Genomic DNA, 21,289 nt, shown 5'->3' on the forward strand with positions numbered 1-21,289 from the left:
ATCTTTAGTAAATAAGAAATCTTACTGTGCTGTTTATGATTTTCACTGCTGTGTCACTGATCTGTTTCATTTAATAACCTACAGTCTCTTAACACTTAGCAATATACTCTGTGTCAACTACGCACCATTTTTGTTTCGAAGCATCACTCTTGGTTTTTCTGCCTACACTCCCATTGCGTGGGTGGCACGTAAAACAAATACCTCTTCCTGCTGCTGCGGTTGCCACTTTTCATCTCTAGTACAATATTCATCTAATCAGACAGTGCCTGTAAACGCAACTTACAAGAGCAGGTTGTAATTTCATGAAAGATGTATTTACTGAGCTAAACCAGCTGTTCTGGGCTGGAATGCAAAAAAGAGGCCCATGTGATTGCTACTCAGTCATTTTTAAGGCAACTGAAAAATACATTTGCTGAGCTAACCTCACTCTTCCAAAGAGCTGGCACTGCTAGCCTCTTCTGTGTAAAAGGTTTAAACAGTTATTATAGTGTGTCATAAATTTTAACTTGTAATTGAAAATCTCTTCACTTCCTTAAAAAAAAAAAAAATCTGTATTACTCGCTATGTAATTACAGACTCTGCAGCTGCTCTCTTCGGCTTCGCTAAAAAATTTGAAGACATGAAACACTGCATAAACCTTATTCAAATTTTATTAAATTGCCAGTCATAGATATGCCACTCTCCTATTGGAGGCTCTCAAAAAATATCACTTTCTTCCTGTTACCAGGGGTAAAAAGCAGATGAATCAAAAGTTGATCCAGGCCATATTGAGTTCCTTACAACACAGGAGACCATCAGCTCCGTAGCAGGAAAGTATAATCTCTATTTCTGCCAAGCAGAGATCAAAGGGAAAGCCACCTGAACGTGTGGCTGGAAAAAGACTTCAATGTATAAAGACAATTTTTGTTTAATTTCCATAGGTCCTGGTCATTATGCGTGGCCACAATTGTCTGAGCCACTTTAGTACAATTTTTGTGCCATTTCCTCGTGTCACTTACGATGAAAAGAAATTCTGTTCGTGAAATAGTGAACCTAGTATTTCAGCCAAAGGCATAGGAGTGGTGACCCCACAATATCCTGTTCACGTCCAGTAGTTTGATATGAGTCATACTTGATTAACTATTCCCCAGCCTTTGTGTACTGTGGAAGCTACAGTGTGATGATGAATTTTTAGAGCAGTTAAAATAAAATACACACCATGCGCCTCTACCCTTGATTCACAATGCATTTCAGTCTTGGGTCACTGACTCAAAATGGACAGTTTGTGGAAAACAGCTTTACACCCCAGACTTCACATTGTTCTTTGTTTCTCCCTGTTGGTGCAGTATCAACATTTTTAATAGCAAGTTATCAATTTGGTGGGATTGGCTTAAGCTCTAAAAAGAATGTTTGAGTCTGAAGAATTAAATTAATTCATTATCATAAAAATGAAAAAGAACTATGAAAACAGTTAGCACACATAAGTCACAACACTGTTTTCACCTGGTCCTTCCTGTTGCTTTCCTAATTCCTGCCCAGCCATACACAGAAGAGCTCCATGATTTATACCACAGTCTCTGAAATCTCATGTCAGGTCTAGAGGTTGTGGGACAAGTAACTGCCTTTCACTGCTAGTGAGATCTATTTTTCTATTTTGAAAACTTCCACTATAAGAACCACTTAAAGATTTTAAATTCAAAATATATGCTATCACAGCTGTCTTGGATCACCAATTCAAAATAGCTACAGTTTGGAATGAAGTCTTGCACCCTTAGAATAAACTTATGTGTATCTGCTCTCAGTTTTAAAGCATGGTGGTTCATAAATTTCTGGGTAATTACATAGACAATTCAACAAAATGGCCAAATTAATTTTTTTTAAATAGTCATCTTTTCAAAAATAATAATTTCTTTAGAAGTTGGTTTTTTTTTTCCTTATTCAATCCAATTGCAACTGGAGATGCTTAGAGTTCACCAGGGACCTTTATAATTAAAACTCTAACAGCCTGAAATTATTTTCCAGTTATTACTCAACACACCAATCGGTACAGCAATACTGTTTATATTTGTCACTAGAAATTACTGTGATTACTTTTCTCTTTGCTTTCACATGTGTCACTAAAAAAGCTAAAAGGAAGTAGGATGGAAAAACAGAGAAGGATTTCTGAAAGACCATGGATCCAGTATCACTGATTCTGGCATTCACCAAGAGCATATTCCAGAAACAAAATGAACAAAATGTCAGTTTATCCCACTTTGCTATCACAGAACTAGACACTTTCGAAAGCTGAACTAACAATAGAGACATTTAAAAATTTGCAGTAATTGTTGAAACAGGTACCTATTATAATTGTCTCGTAATCTAGGGATGAAGACAAAAAGAAATTATTGAAAAAACAAAAACAGACAGATGTGCAAAGAACATTGTTAGCTGTAGAAACAGGAAATTGGTATTGAAAGCTGTAAGACAAATAGCTGCAAATATCTGCTCAGAAGAAGGATTTATGTATGTAGGAAGAATAACAAAGGGAATTCCTTGAGGGTTTCATATTTCACTGTAGAAGTTAAAATGCTTAAAATACAGCAGTTCAGATGCTGAAAGCTAATTTTGGTTTACCTCAAAAAAGAAAAAAAAAATCTCCCACCTCATCAAGGAAGAAACACTTAGAAATTCTCTTAGTTTATAAAATTGCTATAGTATTGTTTTCTCATCCATCAATTAATTCAGACCATACCTGGGCAAATTTCTTTGTTTGCATTAAAAAATCAGAAAAAACAATAGCTTTTCTTTCAGATCTTCCAAGTGTATCCTCCTTGATTAAGCATCATGCAGCATAGTTTGGAAATTTACTCTTTTTGGACAGTGAACACTCTGCTCACATATCTTGCCACACAAATGATACATTTTAGAAAAGAAAATATACAGTCCTGATCACCAGAGGTATTTGCTTTTGAAGTGCAGATGCTGGACTCTACTAGATGACCACAACCCATGTGGTTCAGGTGGTGGTAATCTACTACATGAGCAGGGACAGCAGTAGTCCTCTATCACCTGAGGTGGTCTCCTGCGTGATATTCTGCAACCTTGCCCCTTCTTTACCAACTCCTCTGATGTTCTGGGAAGCAGACATAAACGAAGACATACCCCCTCATTCTGTTTTAAGATGCCAAAACACAATTAATGAAATGTTAAATAGCAGTGTAAAACCACTGCAAAACATTGTGAGTAGTTTCTGAGTCTGAAGTTGACTATAACCAGAATGTATCTGATGAACCTTCTCTTCTCTTAGTTAAAAGCCCAGTGAAAACTCTTCCTGTGCTTCCTGTTACATTTCCTATTCCTTTGAAATACATCATGAACAAACAGAAAAAATACCTCAAAGCACGTAGTACTGTTTTTCACAGTAAGATATAACAGAAAAAGAAGGAATATAGTCATTAAAAAAACATAATAGAAGTGCAACCTAAGCAAAGGCTGGTTCATAATCTATTACTCCTGCTTATGAGACTTAGAAGCAGACATGGTTTAAAACAACAGAAGTAGCACAACAGCAAGAATAAATCACAGAAGCACAATGTATTTACTATGGACTACTCTACAATACACAGTTGAATAACAAGGAAAGAGAAAAATTCATCCTGCCATCCAAAAGTCTGCTCTTCAAAATAATATTTTATGTACTACATGCATACACATCAATCAATATAATTAGCAAAAAAGCTATGTCATTTTACTTTTTTTTAAATTGCAAGGAAATTAATGTTAAAATGTTTTTTCTAGATTATGTATCATTATATTAATATATTTAACTGAAGAATTGTAAGACATCTCACAGAGTTGAGGATGTGGAAACTAAAACAGGTGTTCTCTAATTTGACTTTTGGGTTTTTGTTAAAGATTTAGAAATTGAGAAACAAAAGATATTAACCCAAGATGTAAACATGACTAAGTGTTGTATGACTCAGGAATTTTACCATCGCTTTTCATGAAAGTGCATGCAACACTAAATGCCATATTTTTAGCAAGTAGATGAAGACTGCCAAATGTCTTACCACATTTTTCACCTTCTTGGGTTGAAGAGGTAAAGCACGCTGTGATAAAGAAAGCAGACAACAATGTCTAACTTGTTTTAGTTAGGCCCAGTCTAGTAGTGTGCTCATGGCACACTTAATATACACTGACACAAACTAGCCAAAAACACCATTGCAGCTGCTCTTTTTTTAAGATCATGATTAGAGGAGCAGAAATAACACTGGCAGCCAGCCTACGTAAGTCCAGTGTTTAAAGCACCTGCTTGAAGAACAGAAGATTTAGATTTTTTTTTTTTTTTCTCCTTCCTTCAAATTCCAATCAACTGTGGTGGGGAAAAAAAAAAGGCACTATTCATGTCTCCTGTTGAAATTAACAGCACTGTGCAAAAGCGAATCAGGACTCACGGGACCAGAAGGATTGGTTGGGTTGTGGAGACTTGGGTTCTCCTTCCTGTTCCCAGATCTATTTCTGTGTTAAGATTTTTTAATCCAATAACGATTCAGCATCAAAACTAGAAAGAGTTCCAGAAAGCAAACTGTTTGATTAGCTGAAAGGAGCCAAGCTAATTTAATGTCCTTTTGTAGGACAGATTCTCATCCCCTGCTCACTCTGGAACTTTCTCCGCATTTGTTCCAGACTAAACAAATTTTTCTTGAACACAGGGGGCCTATTCCAGATTTCAACTTCTGCTAGTTTGGTTTTTTGTTTCCTCAAGAGGAAGGTTTCTCTCCGAGACTTAACAGACATGAGCCAAGGAACCAGCAAAGCCCACCACAGCGCTCCGCTTCTAATTCATCCTGCTCGTGCAACGGAGAGGATCTGTAACTGTCCAGCCAAGTTTTCTCCCTTTTGATATCAGCATGTTATTATGGATGCTACTATCACTAGTACATTCCTAAAGCATCTTCACTTTCTTTAGCAAATTCGGTGAATACCCATGTGCTCACAATACTTACGCGTCACTTTCCTTCCCTCCACAGGAATCTGTTACCTGGACAATTCAACACAGACTGGGTTTCCTGGCTCAGCTGACTCTGGAACAGGTTTTGTAGTGCCAAAGACCAGCAATATGAGAAATAAATCTCGGCCATAACGTCAAATAACAAACTGTAAGTAATAGGGAGTGATTCCAGCATTACTCAACAATTGAGATTTGAAAGTTTGGGGAACGTGAATGTTGCTCTCACCTTCCTCTCGGCAAGTCTGCATCATCTTTCTTCCACCGGACTGTGGGTGTGGGATCCCCCTGCACCTGGCACCGGAAATCCACAGCCTCCTCCTCCAGCACCACTTGGTTAATCGGTCGCCTGAGAAACGTGGGCCGTTCTTGAAAGAGAGATTAAAATTCCTTAGTGAGTCAGAGGGCTGAAATGAACACTTTTGACTTTTCAGCATCTTTTTGTTTACTGATTCACAGAACGAAGAAAGGAGGCTGAGCTCCACAAATTCAGACAAGTGGAACTGATGATGTGCACAAAGAGCCCAGAAGATGACTGCCGGGCGGGAGAGGCAGGGGCTGTCGCATCCGGCCCTCACGCAAGAGCTGAGTGCCACCAGAAAGAACCTGTGCTAGCACCGACTGCCCACCTGCCCTACCAGTGGAGAGGTCTCCAAGACCGTGCCCTTCCGTGTGAACTTTTTGACTCTGCACCACTGTATGCACAGACCACGGTCTAAAAGCTCCTGCCTGTTCTAGCTATATATGGGCTGCCAATGGAGATAGCCTGCCTTTGGCAATAATCAATATCTTGATGCTTTGGAGGAAAATGTAAACTCCATGTTATGCATCCCAGGCAATTGTGGACTATCGCACAGGGGGTCAGAGCTTCTCTGATCCCCATCGCTAACTTCACCATGGAAAACTAAATTAAGGTCTGAATAATAAGTTCTGTTTATCCTTGTTATGTTAGCCTGCATGGCTACAAATATTATTAATCATCATAATGTTGTACAGGCCTGCTTAAAATCCAGATGCAGAGCCACAATCTGATCTCAGTTATACTGGTACAAACTCAAAGTACCGGTAATTTCATCTGAAAGGATGTCACTGGGGTTAGTTTCCAAGTTGCCTTTGGATTGCATAAATTTTGTTGGGTCCTCTCCTAGCCATAATAACTTTCATTGTTATAGATTATTTATGCTAGAGTCAAACCATTATAAGGCTGGGTTTATATGAAGCAATATTTCCACCCAAGACAGGGATTTATTATAAAGACATTTAAAACTGGTTACACACTGTTTCACCTTTCTTTCTTAGAAAGTTGAAGGGTATGATGTCACTTAAAAAAATTATTCAAAATTCACACAGACATAAGCAATACCAGACTCTGACTCAGGCAGTTTGTGTTGATAACTACAGAGCTGAGTTTATGGGTTGGCTATCCATGTTATATCCAAATAATTAAAAAAAAAAAAAAACAACACAAAAAAACACCACCAAACCAAATAAAACATTAAAAGAACATTAATACGGCTGCAAAATCAAGCACGCAGCACCTCAGTGCCAGAACTAAGACTGTCTGCATGCCCTTTAATCACTTCCTTTCTGTTTATGCCTTACGGGACTGGTTGCAATTATATGATCACATACTATTTTTTCCCAAAACGTCTCCAGATCGTTGGTATTCATTTAACGAGCAGGTGTTTAATATTTTACTTTAGCTGTACTGTTTAGTGGGTGGCCTCCTGTCATACTACTAAAACTTCACTTCAAAGGCAGAATTATTAATTTCCTCATGACCTCCATTACACCTATCTTAATGCTTCATAAACAATTCACTTATATTCATAGCTTCTCTCTGAGGTGCGATGGAGATCTAAGAAAGCAAGGCAAAAAATATCTGCTAAATATTGATGCTCATCCTGAGACACAAAACTGGTGGGTTGGGGTTTTTTTGAGAATTTAGCATTAATTTTGTGTGTTCAAAGCTCAGCTTCCATTGAATTTAGTTGCAGCTTATAAAATGTTCACCACTTTTACAAATCAGAATATTAAGACAGAAATTAAGGAACACCAAACTACCTGTTAACAATTATGCAAATGAGTGACAGCATCACATAGGAATTCCATGATACTAGCAGGGGGACCTATTGGCAGGGAAAACCATATTTTGTCAGCAGAAGAATATACATGCTTAAGAATCTATAGCGCTTTTCCAGATGCTAGAGATAAAAACATGTCTAAAGGGCAGAGATTCTTCTCCCCATTTCTCCCAAGCTATTGCTTTTCTCCCATTCCTAGTCCTGCCAGGGATTTGCAGGTTCCAGCAGCATTTGGGCAAGTAAATTCAGTTCTAGTCTCTCTCTGCAAGTTGAAATCTCAGTCTTTATTCACAGACACAGTTTCAAGTCTGTGTACAAGCCATATATAACCTTCACTACAGCTCGTTGTCCTGAGTGTGCTTCATCAGACATTTTCTTCCCAGTGCATGTAGTCTCCTGACCTTTTCCAATCTCCAGCTAGATTTACTCCCACCCTCACCTATGTGTCTTTGCCAGCCTGTGACAGTGCCTCAAGTCCCTCTCCGTTCCAGCCACTGGCTGTGCCAGCTCTTTCCAGCTGCTGACTGCTTTCTTAGCTGATCTGTCACCTCCTAGCTCAGAATATTGCATTTCACAGCTGGAACCCAGCAAGTTCACAAGTCCAGTCTCCCTTCGAACTATCGATGGCTCTCACTTCTTCATACCTAACAGCAAACTGACTATTCTCCACTGGGTGTTTGAACCACAGTTGAACTGGAGCTTCTTTTCTCTGTGCCACCCAGATACAACCCATCCACAAGATTAACACAAGAAAAATCGGTTGAAGTAACCAAGTATCATCCCAGAAGAGTGACAGCAGCAGGAGTGCAGCTCAGTTGCAGGAAAATGCTGGGCAGACCTGCATTCTACCTGGTGTCTTTGGTGTATGAATTGACGATTTTTTTTTTTTTTTTTTAAAGAGGTGCATAATTTGCTAAATTTAGTGAAAAATTTTTGGATGAGAAAAAGATTACAGCTCTGGCATAGTGTAGCTGTTTCCCACCAAATCTTAGGTCCCTGTTATTCAATACAAGGGACCTGCACTTCTCAGGACAAAAAGCTTCCTCCATTCTTCTCCTTCAAATCCTTCCCCATTTCCCTCCAGTTATGCTTGTCACCTCCAAACTGCAGGAACTTCAACATTCTTAGAGAAGAATGAATTATTTTGACAATTTAAAAAATAAAATAAATCAGTTTTCCAAGCAGACATGGAAAATTTTGGATAAAGCCTTTTATTTTTACAAACTTTTTAAAACTGGACAAAGTAACAGAAGCATTAGTTGTTAAACTTAATGCTAAGCAACGCACTTGGCTTGTCTTGTGGATCTAGGAGAGAATATCTTAATGAAAGTTTCTGTAAATTTGCAACAGTATCTTATTCACAACTTCTCTCCTAAGAAGAGCTCAGACTAACCCCTGCTCTGAGCTCATACACAATACAATCTACATTTTGGTATTTGTTTTTCAAGGAATGATCCTAAATCAGGAAATTTAGATCCAGATCAGCATCCTCATAGGTGATTTAGAGACCCTCATTCATCCACATTGAATTTAAATAACTCTGCATGTGCCTATATGTTGGCTTGGTCTGCATTCAAAACTTATTTTAGACCATGGTTATAAAAGCTGTGTGTAAACAGCTAAGAAACTAACAGATACATATTTATGAAATTGCTACTTCTGGCTGTAAATGCTTCTATACAGGAGATGAGACAATAAATTCCTATCACATTTTGAGGACAACCCAGCTGATAGGACAGTAAATGGCCCAAAGGTCATTAGGTAAATCACTTGATTCCACATCAAGGCAATTTGGGAGTATACATACATGTTTGTTTCAGATCAGCTTCTCAAACTGTGTATTTTCCAAAACAGTTAACAATTTGCTAGAAAATAAACCGCTATGTAAGTACACATCCCAGTTAGCAAGGACATGCAAATACCAATAACGGCTATTTCTGGTTTTCCATCATCTCTGCATTTTCCACAGCGTGAATCAGGAAAGAACAAGTTCTCTCTCATGTTGTTTCCTGCATTTGTATCACTCAGACAACCCCTTGAATATGTCCAATAGCTAATTATACAGCTATAAAGTGATCAGAGTGAATGCCATTGCCAATGCAATTAACATTCTTTATGTGAGATTAACTGGATTTGAGTCACCTGTATAACTTGCTTACAATGTTAATCTCTCAGGAGACAGAGCGCTGCTTGCCCAAGCATGCTAAATAAAGCCAGGTCAAATTGAGTTTTGGAGCTAAACATGAGAAACAACCTTTTTATTTTATCTTTTTTAATATGGATTGCCCATAAATAGAGCCTTCTGGTATAATTAAACATTGTTACTCTGTCAACACCATTCAGAACACAATATATTTGAGAAACAACAAGAAAGGGTAATAAATTAAAATCATAGATATATATAAAATTTTTAATATGGCTATTTTATAAGCTTTCACTGAGTAAATAAAGTACCCACTTCCCAGGCTTTCTCTGATGAATATTAAAAATCTTTGAAGAGAACTATAAAATAGGTCATGGTTATATGTCATATCAACCAGTCGTGCTATTACTAGGGTGACCTTTATAACTTCAGAATAAACTTTGCTTGCAGTTATAAAAGGGGATTGTTAATGCAATCTGGACACACACCTACAATCTGTTGCAGCGCTTGAGATAAGTGCTGCAAGAAAACCTACAGAACTGATCCTAACCAGAAACATCGGAAAATCCTTTCCTTGCTTTGGGTGCTGACACAAGTTAACCCGAGAACTCAATTTTTCCTCTATTTAACAATTGGTCTGTGGAGCACAGTCTGTTAGAGAGACTCAGATGACCTTCAGATGTATTATTGCCCTTTCTCTGTTCCTCAAAAAGTTAGACAGCCATATATGGGACCTCAATCTAATTTAAATGATCCTAACCACCTTAATATGTTTTCTCTGCTGAGGCAACTGCTAGAGTGAAGGATTTGATGGTCCCCATAATGTAGAGGCTCAATCTGATTTAGAACTGTTTTCTCTGTCTTTGCTGGAGAGAAGGCATCAATTTTTTAAAATGTTTTTCTTTCTAGAAAGAAGTATTAAAACAGAAATTAAAAGGCTTTGGGGAGGGATTTAACAGCAAATAGTTTAAAAATAAAAGCTTTTTTCACTTTAGCATTCTGATGTAAATGAAAAAAAGAAACATTAGATGGTTAGGAGTAAGTTTCAATTCAGTATGCTGTCAGTAGCGTACGTATGTCATTAATGGCAATGCGATAAAGTAAAGCTCTCTGCCAAAAGATGAAGATGTGGAAGAAGACAGGATATTAGGATCACACTAAATTTACCTATGTTGGCCAAATAAATGAAAATACAATTACAAAAGCAGATGTTTTAATATTTAACAACATTCTTCTACTGCCTCTTCTTAGGCACCTTTTCATTTTGCATTTGAGAAATAAGCACTTGTGTAGGCATTGCAAACTTCTACACTCTAAATAGTACCCAAGACGCGATGAGCTTGCACAGTAAAGGCACAGAGCACTGTTAAGAGTCACGTGCAAATAAAGTAGAGTGTTAATCAATTGTTAGTGGTTTCCTCCTTTTATATACATCTGCAACCCTGTTAATTTCAGTTTTTACTGAGCATTAGGTATGGACTTTGGAGAACAAATCAGACCTTTTTTTCACAGCAGTATCATTATTCTATTACAACTTGTCAGTATCTGTGGATAATAAATATTGCAAAGCCAAACTGGCTGTTTGCAAACTGCCGCAAGTATGCTGCAAGTGTGAAATACAAGGATTTGAAGAAAAACAGGAGGAGCTTTGCTCTGAAGGACGAAATACACACTGCCAATTTCTCTGTCTTGAACTGTGAATGTATACCTGGTTTTTGTAGATGTTCCATGTGTGTGGGAAAGCTTCTGGGACTAATTTCCAGGATACAATGGGACAAGACCCTCTGCTAAGGCCTTCCACATCGTCAGAGCTCAGGAAAATAAAATGGGGCACAACATCTTCATTAAGGGATTTTTTGATTTTTTTCCTCTAAGATCATGCCATCGTAGTACGCTCTTTCTGGAACTATGGTATTTCTTTCAGCCTGACAAAGTCTAGAGAACATCTAACACAAATACTTCTTCAAGCATCAGACAAAAAAATACCTCTTCATCCCACGGGACCTTATTAGCTGAAAAAAGGTTCAGGTACCAAAGCTAAAATCAAAGATTAACCCCAAACAATCTTTAATATGTCTGAATTGACATATCTTTTAAGATATTTTTGTACTGTTCTTAGTTATGCTTTATAGTCTTTTGAGGCTCTTCTAAATATATCTTTTTCCACTACTTGGTGCCAGCCTCTTGAAGTTGATATATTAAGGCTTTCATTGATTTCACTGAGCTTCAGAATCAATATACAAGATATACCTTTGTACATTCTCTTCAAACGTACCATTTTAAGTCCAAAGGAACAAAAAGGAGTCTGAAATAGTTAAAACAACTTGAAAACTTATCTGAGAACAGTGCAGTAGTATGACAAAATGATAAAAGGTTAACTTAAACAGTAATTCTTACTTTATTTAATTTCTGGCTCCATATTATGTATTTACAAACAAATTGGAATGAAACCGTTTCTGTTTTGCATCTCACTTTCAGTCTGTTCAGCCAAAGGCTATGAGCCCAAACACAAGCAAAATAGCCTGATTTGCATCACTTATGAATTTGCCCTTTAGAATAATGCATCCATAATAACGAAGTACCATGCTGCCTCTTTTTGTGAACGTTAGGATTGATGGATAAGTTATTAACTTCCTTTAAAGGCCAACTTAGAGCCTGTGACAGACCCTGCCTTCTTGCTTTACTCCAAGATTACACCTTGGAGCCTCATAAAGGCAAAAACTAGCAGTAGGGCTTGAAAGAGAAGACGAGCAAAATGTAATGCATCGTTGCCACTATTCAAAACACAGGAAGAATTGGGAGGAGCTCCGCTTATGTAATCACTTCGCTTTATGATATTTTACTGTGAAACTTTGGCAATTCTCTGCTAGTAGAAAAATCATGACTTGGGAAGAAAAGAAACACAATCTGCGCCAACACTAACAGTATGCTGTTGAAAACTAGGTTTCTTATACAGGCAGGGTTGAAAAAAAAGTTCGCTGTTTTGTGAAAGTTCTACATGTATTATCCACAACTATCTCTTAGGAAAGGTTATTGAAAGAGTACCCAGCCAAGTGGATACACTGTGCATATGGGAAACTTCCATTTTCTCCTCCTACTCCTTTCCGAGGTTCTTATTGTCCATTTTATGTTATTTTTTTTTTAAACTCAGGAAAGTTGTAATCTTTTAGGCTAGGTTTCCATGCTGTTCCCCTTGGGCCACCAGTTACCACCACACTGACTCAGTTTTTCCAGAGGCAATGCCTCAGGCTAAATTTACTGTACAGGGAGCCAGAGATCTGTCACATACAGAAATTAACTTCAGGTATTACAGAAAAACTTGCAAAGCCAAAAGTAACAAGTGGCTGATTTCTGGAAAGGTTTGAAAACTAGTATGAAACAGTTCCTTTTCCTACAGAGTAGTGTGTTTAGTAAGGCCCCATTCACACTATGGAAAGGGTTTGGGGGGTTGTTATTTGGAAAAGGAACAGAGACATTAATAATCAGCTAATTAATACACACTCCAGAATCAGCACCAGCTGTAGGATTGCCAGCCACTTTATTAAATTCTTTAAGTCTCTTAGCTAAGATATCTTCGTTTTAGTTATAAAGCCCATTTTCAAATACGGTCAAAACAGTTGAAGTTGGGCACATGAATAATATATAAGTGTTATGATATTTTTAGCATATTTTTCCTCAACATTTGCACTATTCCCATGTTTCCTCAAACCCGTGAGTCCTATTAGAGGACGGCTGTGGACTTAACAGATAACTTGCGGTTCTGCCTGTGTTCAGTAAAGTCAATCTGAACGTGCACAGCCAATCTGATGTTTCCCAGAGTTGCTGGATTTATTGGATTTATTGTGTATGCTTAGACTGATTGGACTGTCCAGTAGACACATTGCTTCCTGGAAATATCATGGATAATGCTCTCCAGTGCACTGTGCACCCACCCACGCACTGGTGCCTGGAGTCCAGGAACAGAATACAACTGTTCTGCTGGTGGAAGGCAAAGTCAAGCCACCTTCTTTCGTATGGGGCGGACCAGGACTAACTTGGACACGTCTATACAGTGAGACCAATACACACATAGAGCTTCAGGGCCAGGTGGCAGCCAGGAAACGGACACAGGATAGTCGAATCGTCTTGACAAACAGCAGATCATAACCTGAGCGCCTCCTTCCTGCATGCTATTCTTGTACAGCAAAAAAGGAAGATTGGAAGGGAATACCTAGACAGAAGGGGAATTTTAGATACGAAGATAGCCCGATAGGAAAGGGAATTTAAATAAAATTTTCTTTAGGTAGTCTAACACAATTATGAAGAATTAAGATGTCTAATTTAATTTATTGATGATCTTTTCCAGTATTCACAAAATAGGCTTAGGTTGTATTCTATGAGTTGATTGCTATGATTAAATCCTGTAAAAAAATCAGAATATTGTAGTTTGCTATGTATTATTTTACATACCAAGACAAACCTAATACTTTTCATAGCTCTGCAGGATATGAAATTACATGCATATTTCTGTTTTTATTCCTAGCTCAATGCTTTTTAACAAATTATTTTCTTAAGGATTTCTTAAGGCTTTGTAGTTTAGGACTGCAATCTGCTTGCTATCCACAGGGAGTATTACCAGAGATTATCAGTACTTAAACCGATGAAGAAGATATGTCATGTCTCTTTTACATCTGTATAAAGGCACAACTTCAACAGATTGACATAATAATTTTATAGAGATCCTTTCTGTGCTTTTTTTCAAAATATACTACTTCTGTCTTTAAGTCATATGTTTCCATGAATTCACAACAAAGTGGAGTAGAAGCCTTTACAGTCTTGTAATGTTGGAAAGCAGCAAGACCTCAGTCACTCCCAGATCTTGTCTAGCAGAAACTTTTCTATGCCTTCTGTGAATTCCATAATATGCTTTTTTTTTAAAAGTGGACAAACAAATATTGAATTGCACATACACGCAAAGACAGATGGCAATACGTGTGACTGGGTTTTACAGTGTACCATATTAAGCAGAAGGTGAAAAAATTAGAAGCATCTGCTTCAGAAAGGACCTTAGGATTTCCATGAAAAGTCTTACTGAAATTACAAGCAGTCTTGGTTGGAATTTTGGTATTGTGTCAAGGATATCAAAGAGGTGTAGCAGGAGGGAATATTAACACTATTTCTCTTTCTTTTTTGTATGCATGTATGTGTTTTTTATTTAGCGATGAGGATTATTTTCCTTATTGATTTTCTTTTGTTTGTTCAAGACCTCTTGACTAATTCCTAGAAAACCATAGCTAATGGTAAATAGAAATGTCACGACTGCAAGATGTACCACAGCAGGATTTTGTGGCTATCTGCCTTACCCAGTTGTTAGCAGGATGGATCCAGCTCTAGGTTCTGTATTCTATTCTTCCTCTAGACCCTAACCAAAGGGCAAATGTTCTTAACTTCTTGCCTTGCCCATCAGGTCTGGGAAGATCTTTCACACAGGGAACCTATTAATTTTTGATTCATTCAGCAGCACCAAAAACCTAAATGATGCCCTGGCTTACAAGATGAAAAGCTGTTTCATGCCCTTTAAAAAACAAATGACAAAAGTATCTCTATATATTCAAAAAGTTGATCTTGGGATTTTCTCCAACGACTTTTTACTGACCAATTGAGCTCTTTTGTGCTCTCCTACAAAGGTTTGATTTCACAACCCCACAGGAATAAGGAATTATTTAAATAGGCAATGCTGGTCCAAACCTCTGTTAAGCAGGCATTGTCAACTGTATTAGAAGTACCTTAATTACATTTGGCAATTTTGTGAGGGAAAGCATTATGTCCTGCATTACCATCTCTGAGCGTATGCATATCACTAAGGACCTCCAATTAGACTGAAACTATGCACTTAGAAGGAAAATGTTGAGCCATCACAGCTCCATAATTATAAATTGCAGCCTTTGAAACCTGGTCTTCTCCAGAAACTGTGAAATGAAGCTTAAGCAGTACTATTGTGTTTTGTTAACCTTGTTTTGTCTTCTATTTTGATGAGTCACCCAGGCCAATTCAGTTTATGACATTTGTAGTGAAAAGGAAACAAAAGCTTGAGTCGCTTTACCAAAGACAGTCAGCTCTGCCGGATCGCTGTCTCGCTCCCCCACTATATTTGTTCCAACACAAGTGTACATGCCGGCATCACTTTTTCTTGTATTGGAGATCATCAGCTTCCCACCACGTATCTGTTTCAAAACAAGGAATATATTTTTAACTTCAGATAAACAAAACATAACAGAAAAAAGCTACCTTCTCAGGCAGTAAGTTCCACAATTAAGGAATTTAAAAGTTTTGTTTGTAAATACATGTATAGCTTTAAAAATATAATCCTATGTACTTAAAAATCTTTAACTGTTCTAGAACATATTTTATCCTACTGACTGATTTTAACTGCATTTCAGCTTTTTTCTTTGGTTTTCATTAGATGCTTTACATTTCAAAGATTACATGTCTTGCTGCCTCCTTGGCAATGCAGAGTGCTTGTATTTCTTGCATGATGATATGTAAAGCACTCTTGACATTTCTCTCAAGAAAAAGGCAATTTTACTTAGTTTTATTTAGTTCATTTTATTTTGTTGCGTCTGAACAGTTTCCTTGTTCACTGATTAAGACAGATTTTCTCTTTTACTTGATGCAAACAGACTGAATCCAGCCCAAACTGAGATTTCACCTGACTCCCACGTGACAACATTTTCTTGGCTACAAAGGGTGCTTATAGAGTGGAAGGGCAGAGTAGTTGCAAGAAGCTTGTGAAGTCACAGACAATGTTAAAAGTTACACTAATGGGATGCTTCAGAATAAGCTAGGAATATAGCCAAAGAAACTTGAGAGTCAGGGAATGATAACCAGTTCCTTGCCACTCTTCCTTCCTCTACCCTTGAGTAGACCCTAGCAGAGACAGCCTGGCCCACAAATAGCAACTATTTAGGTTGTTTAGCTTGAAATACCTCCACAGGCATCCAAAGCAACAAACAAGCTTCTTGATAGTAGTTCCATATTGAATAAGGTCAGCACTGAATGAGTTACTTATTGTCACATACAACATAAAACTTTATTGAAGGAATATTAATAGTGACAAGCTAAACATTTAAAAAGTAGGAATGAAATATGTTGCTGCACCCTTAATTTATCCCATTTGCTTGCACATACCATGGTATAATTTCTAATCACTTGATAAGGTAGGTATTTCTGCTGGATCCTTTTTAATTCAGTACATGGAATGAACTGTCACAGAATTCATCTGATGTTACTCATTTACTCAATATGCAGTCATATTTAGGAACAATCATTCTTTGAAGTCTAACTTCAGCCTTCATTTAGAATACACATCCCAATTACTCCACTAAATACGTTACCAATATCATCCTAAACTGTTGTTTTTTTCCCCACAGAGCATTTGTGTACCTCCTAGATATGACTGATTATATCTTTAAAACACCTCTCTGATATAAAGTCTGATATTCTCATTTCACCGAACCAAGATCTAGAAAAGGTAAGGCCAAACCTGTCAAAGATATCCCCTGAGTCCCCCACCTAACAGAGCACCTTACATGACCAAATCTACAGCTCTAATGGACCTCCGTTACACTGGTTATACAAATCAAGCCTCAAGAAGTTCAAGTTGGAGACCCAAATCAGAAGGAATAAAGAACCTTCCCCTCCTCATTTGGGAAAGCTCAGAGAGGCAAACTGTCAGGAGTAATGACGAGTCTCTACAGGAAAGGCTATAAAGCTCTAAAGTTCTGCTGCACTCAGTTGCAGGGCTTCAGTGCAGGCCCTGTGTCTGTAGACAACCACCTGAGTTATACTCACACTGATCCGCTCTTCCCTGTCATCAATACGGACTTTATCTTTCTTCCAGTAGATGGTAGGCTCAGGGTGTCCACGTGGCGGCTGGCACTCCAATATGGCAGGCTCTCCAGCTGCCACCACAACATCTGTAGGGTTTTGGCGGAAGTCATCCCGTAGCACTAATGCAATAAATGAGGGAAAGAAGAAAAAAATTACAAGAAGTAATTGGTGGTGGGGAAATATATGCAGATACATATAATATTAAACAAACAAACAAACAAGTCTCAACCATTATCAGGTGATGACTTTGTATCTTATATTTACTACAAAAGATCTCATAAAAGTAGTCGGTGAGGTGTGACTTTTTGTCCGATGAAGGCAGATTTCACATATATGGGTTTTTTTTCCTTGTTTTTCTCCAGGTAAGAATTCTGTTCTGCATTTAAATTAGAAAGACCTGTAGCACCATTACTCTTTTTAACCTTGACAGGGTCTCCTCTCATCCTTGCAAAAGTAGCATTGCAGGTTTGGTGTTGAGTTCTTTTCATAACACAAAACAACATGCTAAATATCTCTCTTGCCTGGATGTCCAACTTCAGCATAAGCTACGTAAAGAAGTGACACAACTGATACCGAATTGCAGAGTTACACCCTGATTAAGGGTATTGTTATTACTACTGTTATTACTGTTATCACTAAATACATGCCAAAGCGATCACCAGTTCTGAAAGGTGTCAGAGAAATCAAGTTGACGGTAGTGTGTTTCCAGCATATTTATTTCTTCCTTTTATTTTTTTAGTTTTAATATTTCTGCAACTTTGACCAATGCTGTCCCATGACATTGAAAGTAAAGAGCATTTAGATCTCCAAGTTGTTTGAGAACTAAATTAGGCAACGCAGGCCAGCTTCTTATGTAAATCAAGCTTCTATAAAGAAAGATTAGGTCCAACTAGCTGGCTTCAGTGTGTTAAAACGAAATCCACTTCATCGTTATTCTTCCATGTGTGTCCTAGTCTCTAGGTTAATTGACATTCTTATAAACATAAAACTGAAAATAGCTCTAGATGAGCTACTGACACAGAATTTAGGGCATTTCCTCTCCTTGAATTTCAGCTACGTATGGCTTTCATTACAGTTTTAAAACAGTTCTCACCCTTAATAGAGCCAGGGCCCTCTGAGAAATTAGAAAACACTGTATCCTAGTGAAGGGGCAAGTCAGGAAGAGTTCAGCAGAAATTGCTCAGTCTCATTTCATAAGCAGAGATAATTTACTGCTTTCAATGTTAATAAAATGTGCCCCGTTTTAACATTTGGAACTGAATACTTTTCTGTTCTGTAATAAGCCAGAAGAAAATATGATTAATATATACAAGAATTGGTCTCTGAATGGGCTGAGGTGAGCAGGCTGTACATATGTGGCACTCAAAACGACATATGAGGTAACTTTTATTGTTCCCCATTTTGGGATACCCAGGTAGATCCCAGAGGAAGAAGGGAATTAATTGAAATTTAATTCCTTTTCTAATACAAAAAAGAGTGATTATTTAGGTCTTGCTATTGAAGCATAAAATAAAAGTGACAGGACGCAGTTGGCAAAGAATGCAGCTCTGACAAGAACCCATAGTCTTCTTAGGTGACACACCCAACTGATTTTTTCCAACAGTTAACAAAAGACTCAACCTCAAAATATTTCTGATTAATACAAATTACTCGTATACTTTTGATTCACAATAATAAAATTGACAAAAATGGAATATATAGAGCTTCAAGATCAAATGGAAGAAATAACTTACGCAGTGCATAATACAGAAACAGTATGCTGAAGATCATGTCCTACAGACTATTTGGCATTACAACATTTTGCAAAGCCAAGAAAGCTAATACCGTAGCAATTTCAGGGAAAGAACCAGAAAAAAAGTCTTACAAAATCACCTATTTTGGGAAGCATCTTTCTGTGTGTCTGTGATCACTATCACACACAGGAAGAAAAAATACTTCTAGGCAATGCTATGCCCTCTTTCATATAACTGGCAAATGGATAAATGCCAAGTACTTCCATTATTATTACAAAAAAAATAAATATTAATTTTTATTGGCTTGATTCTTTTTACAATTACAGAACTTCAGTGCAAATCCATTAGTGGAAAATCCCCAGAAAATCAGCAGATCCCACAACATAATGACTTTATACTCCTGACTCTTAACTCCTGGCAACAATATTAAGGAAAGCATTTTCCCTTAACATTTCACACTGCTATATGAAGCTGACAAATACAGTTTCTTGTGGTGATACACAGCAAATTACATTAACTTTGTCTGAATCATCCCAGCAACTGTGTAAGGTTCCAATCAGTCACAGAATATGAGGCTAAGAGGTGATTTGATTTTATCACATTCCTTTACCCAAGCCTTACTGCAAATCTGGCTTGAATGGAAGACAAAATTGATGCTACGGGGCTTACTTAATCTTGCTCTGTACCTCAACACATATGCGAATCTTGAATAGATATATCTCACCATTTCCATCTAAAGCGTTCTGTGTTTTGGAGGAAAACAAAAAACGGTCAGAGAAAAATGAAATAGGGAAAAAATAAAGCAGGGACAGAAAGACAAAGATAAGGGGAAAATGTGTGGAATATAAACTAAAGAGAGAAAACTCGGAGAGGAAAAGGGAGAACGCTGTAAGTTTAGGCAGAGTGAAAACAAAAAGCCAGGTAAAGAAAGGAAAACAGTAAGAACAAAAGCAGAGAGAAAAACAAGGTAAACAGCAGAGGGCACGGGCTGTCATTCCTGTGATTCAGTGCTGTAAATGCAATATAACAACACTACAAAGCACAGCCATCCCACCACATCCAAACATCACCCTGAGAGAAGGAGCAGGGCAGAGGAAGGGCGCGTGCAGAGGAGAGCGGAGCATGAGCTGGTGAGCTCAGCTGCCCCACTCCAGCGGCACAGAAAGCCACAGAAGAAAGGAGCATCAACTGGAAGTCAAGTTCACACTTATTAGCACAGTAAATGGAAAAGTTGCAGCACAGCTTAGTGCATTCACCATATCTAATGGCACAATCATCTGTGAAAACTGAAAAATGTTTGAGAGCTGCAGTTTTCTGCAATATTTGAGCAATATTTCTGCAATATTTGAGCAGAATATTCCTCAGCCAATTATCCACAATTGCTGAGTACTTCCAAATAACTATTAGTGTGCCTGAGCAGATCACCCTCTCCACAAACTGGAAAGAGGCTTTTGCTCACTTGAGAAGCCAGCCCTCCTCAGGGCCCTCTTGGCAGGGCACAAACACTAGCATTTTAAAAATTCAACACAAGCGGTGAAGCATTGCCGTCAGGCAACTTGTCCTGTGTTCTTATTTTGCTTTATTCCAATTTTAACATATGTTATGTAGCTACTTTTCTGCTTGCATGGGCGTTGCCCTACATTTAACATGGGATGCCAAAGAGAAAGGTCGCCGGCATCCTGTCCTGCCTGCCCACGCCGGGAGCGCAGTGCGGCTGGTCTCCTCGGGAGCAGGTTCCCAGTGGTGACAGCGATGCAGGGAGGAGCAGGAGATGCTCCTATCTACCAGCCCCACAGCAGCACAAACATCCTCACGTTTCGAGAGGCAAAGCCTCGGAAAGGCAAAAGCTTCTGGATGGCTACAACTCACTGTCTGGAAAGGCAGCCGGGGAGCAGAGAGCTGGGAAGAACAGCTAAATTGTACACTCAGCCTACAATGGTGCTGAGGACAAAAGTTAATTAAAGTTTGATTGGCGTCCTCGTAGCTTGAACAAGCGGATGCTGCTCAAACAAGATAGATGTCTGCAAGCTGTCATGTCGGTCTTTAAGGCTTGCAAAGTCCTGTACGGCCATTTACAGGTACCTGCGAGCATAATCACGGAAAGCAAGCCCATGTCACAAGGGCAGCGCCGAGGCAAACGCTGGCAGGACATGCACCTGCCAGAGCGAGGGAGAAAGAGGGAAAAAGGAGTCCCCGCTACCAAGGCAACCACTCACCAGCACCTGCCAGCTTAGGCCCAAATCCAGGCCTCGGTCAAACTGACGCTCATAAACTCAGGGAATTACATGGAAACCAAATTAATTTCCTCAACCCAGGCTCCAGCAATTTGTTTAAAGGAAGCGGAGATAAAGCCATGACGTTTATGGGGTAGGAGGGAAGGTGGCAGGGTCAAAATTATTCCAGGCTAGATATCCATGCCTTAATCCTGCTTTCCACTACAAGAGCTTTCAGGCCCTTAGAAAGAAAACATTTTTATAGGATTTACATTTAC

General features: G+C 38.4%; 1 protein-coding gene across 1 annotated transcript in view; it reads right to left on the reverse strand.

The window, feature by feature from the left end:
• The window catches only part of ROBO2 (roundabout guidance receptor 2), a gene marked incomplete at both ends in the record, with an annotated part of 475,695 nt that overhangs the window by 132,936 nt on the left and 321,470 nt on the right, over nt 1–21,289 (reverse strand). The window contains 3 exons of the mRNA XM_082489007.1: nt 5,199–5,337; nt 15,279–15,399; nt 17,027–17,184. Of these exons, the coding sequence (XP_082345133.1) occupies nt 5,199–5,337; nt 15,279–15,399; nt 17,027–17,184 (418 nt within the window). The remainder of the gene's footprint in view (nt 1–5,198; nt 5,338–15,278; nt 15,400–17,026; nt 17,185–21,289) is intronic.

This window comes from Vanellus vanellus (assembly GCF_965231255.1).
Source record: "Vanellus vanellus genome assembly, chromosome: 1".
Classification (NCBI taxonomy): Eukaryota; Metazoa; Chordata; class Aves; order Charadriiformes; family Charadriidae; genus Vanellus; species Vanellus vanellus.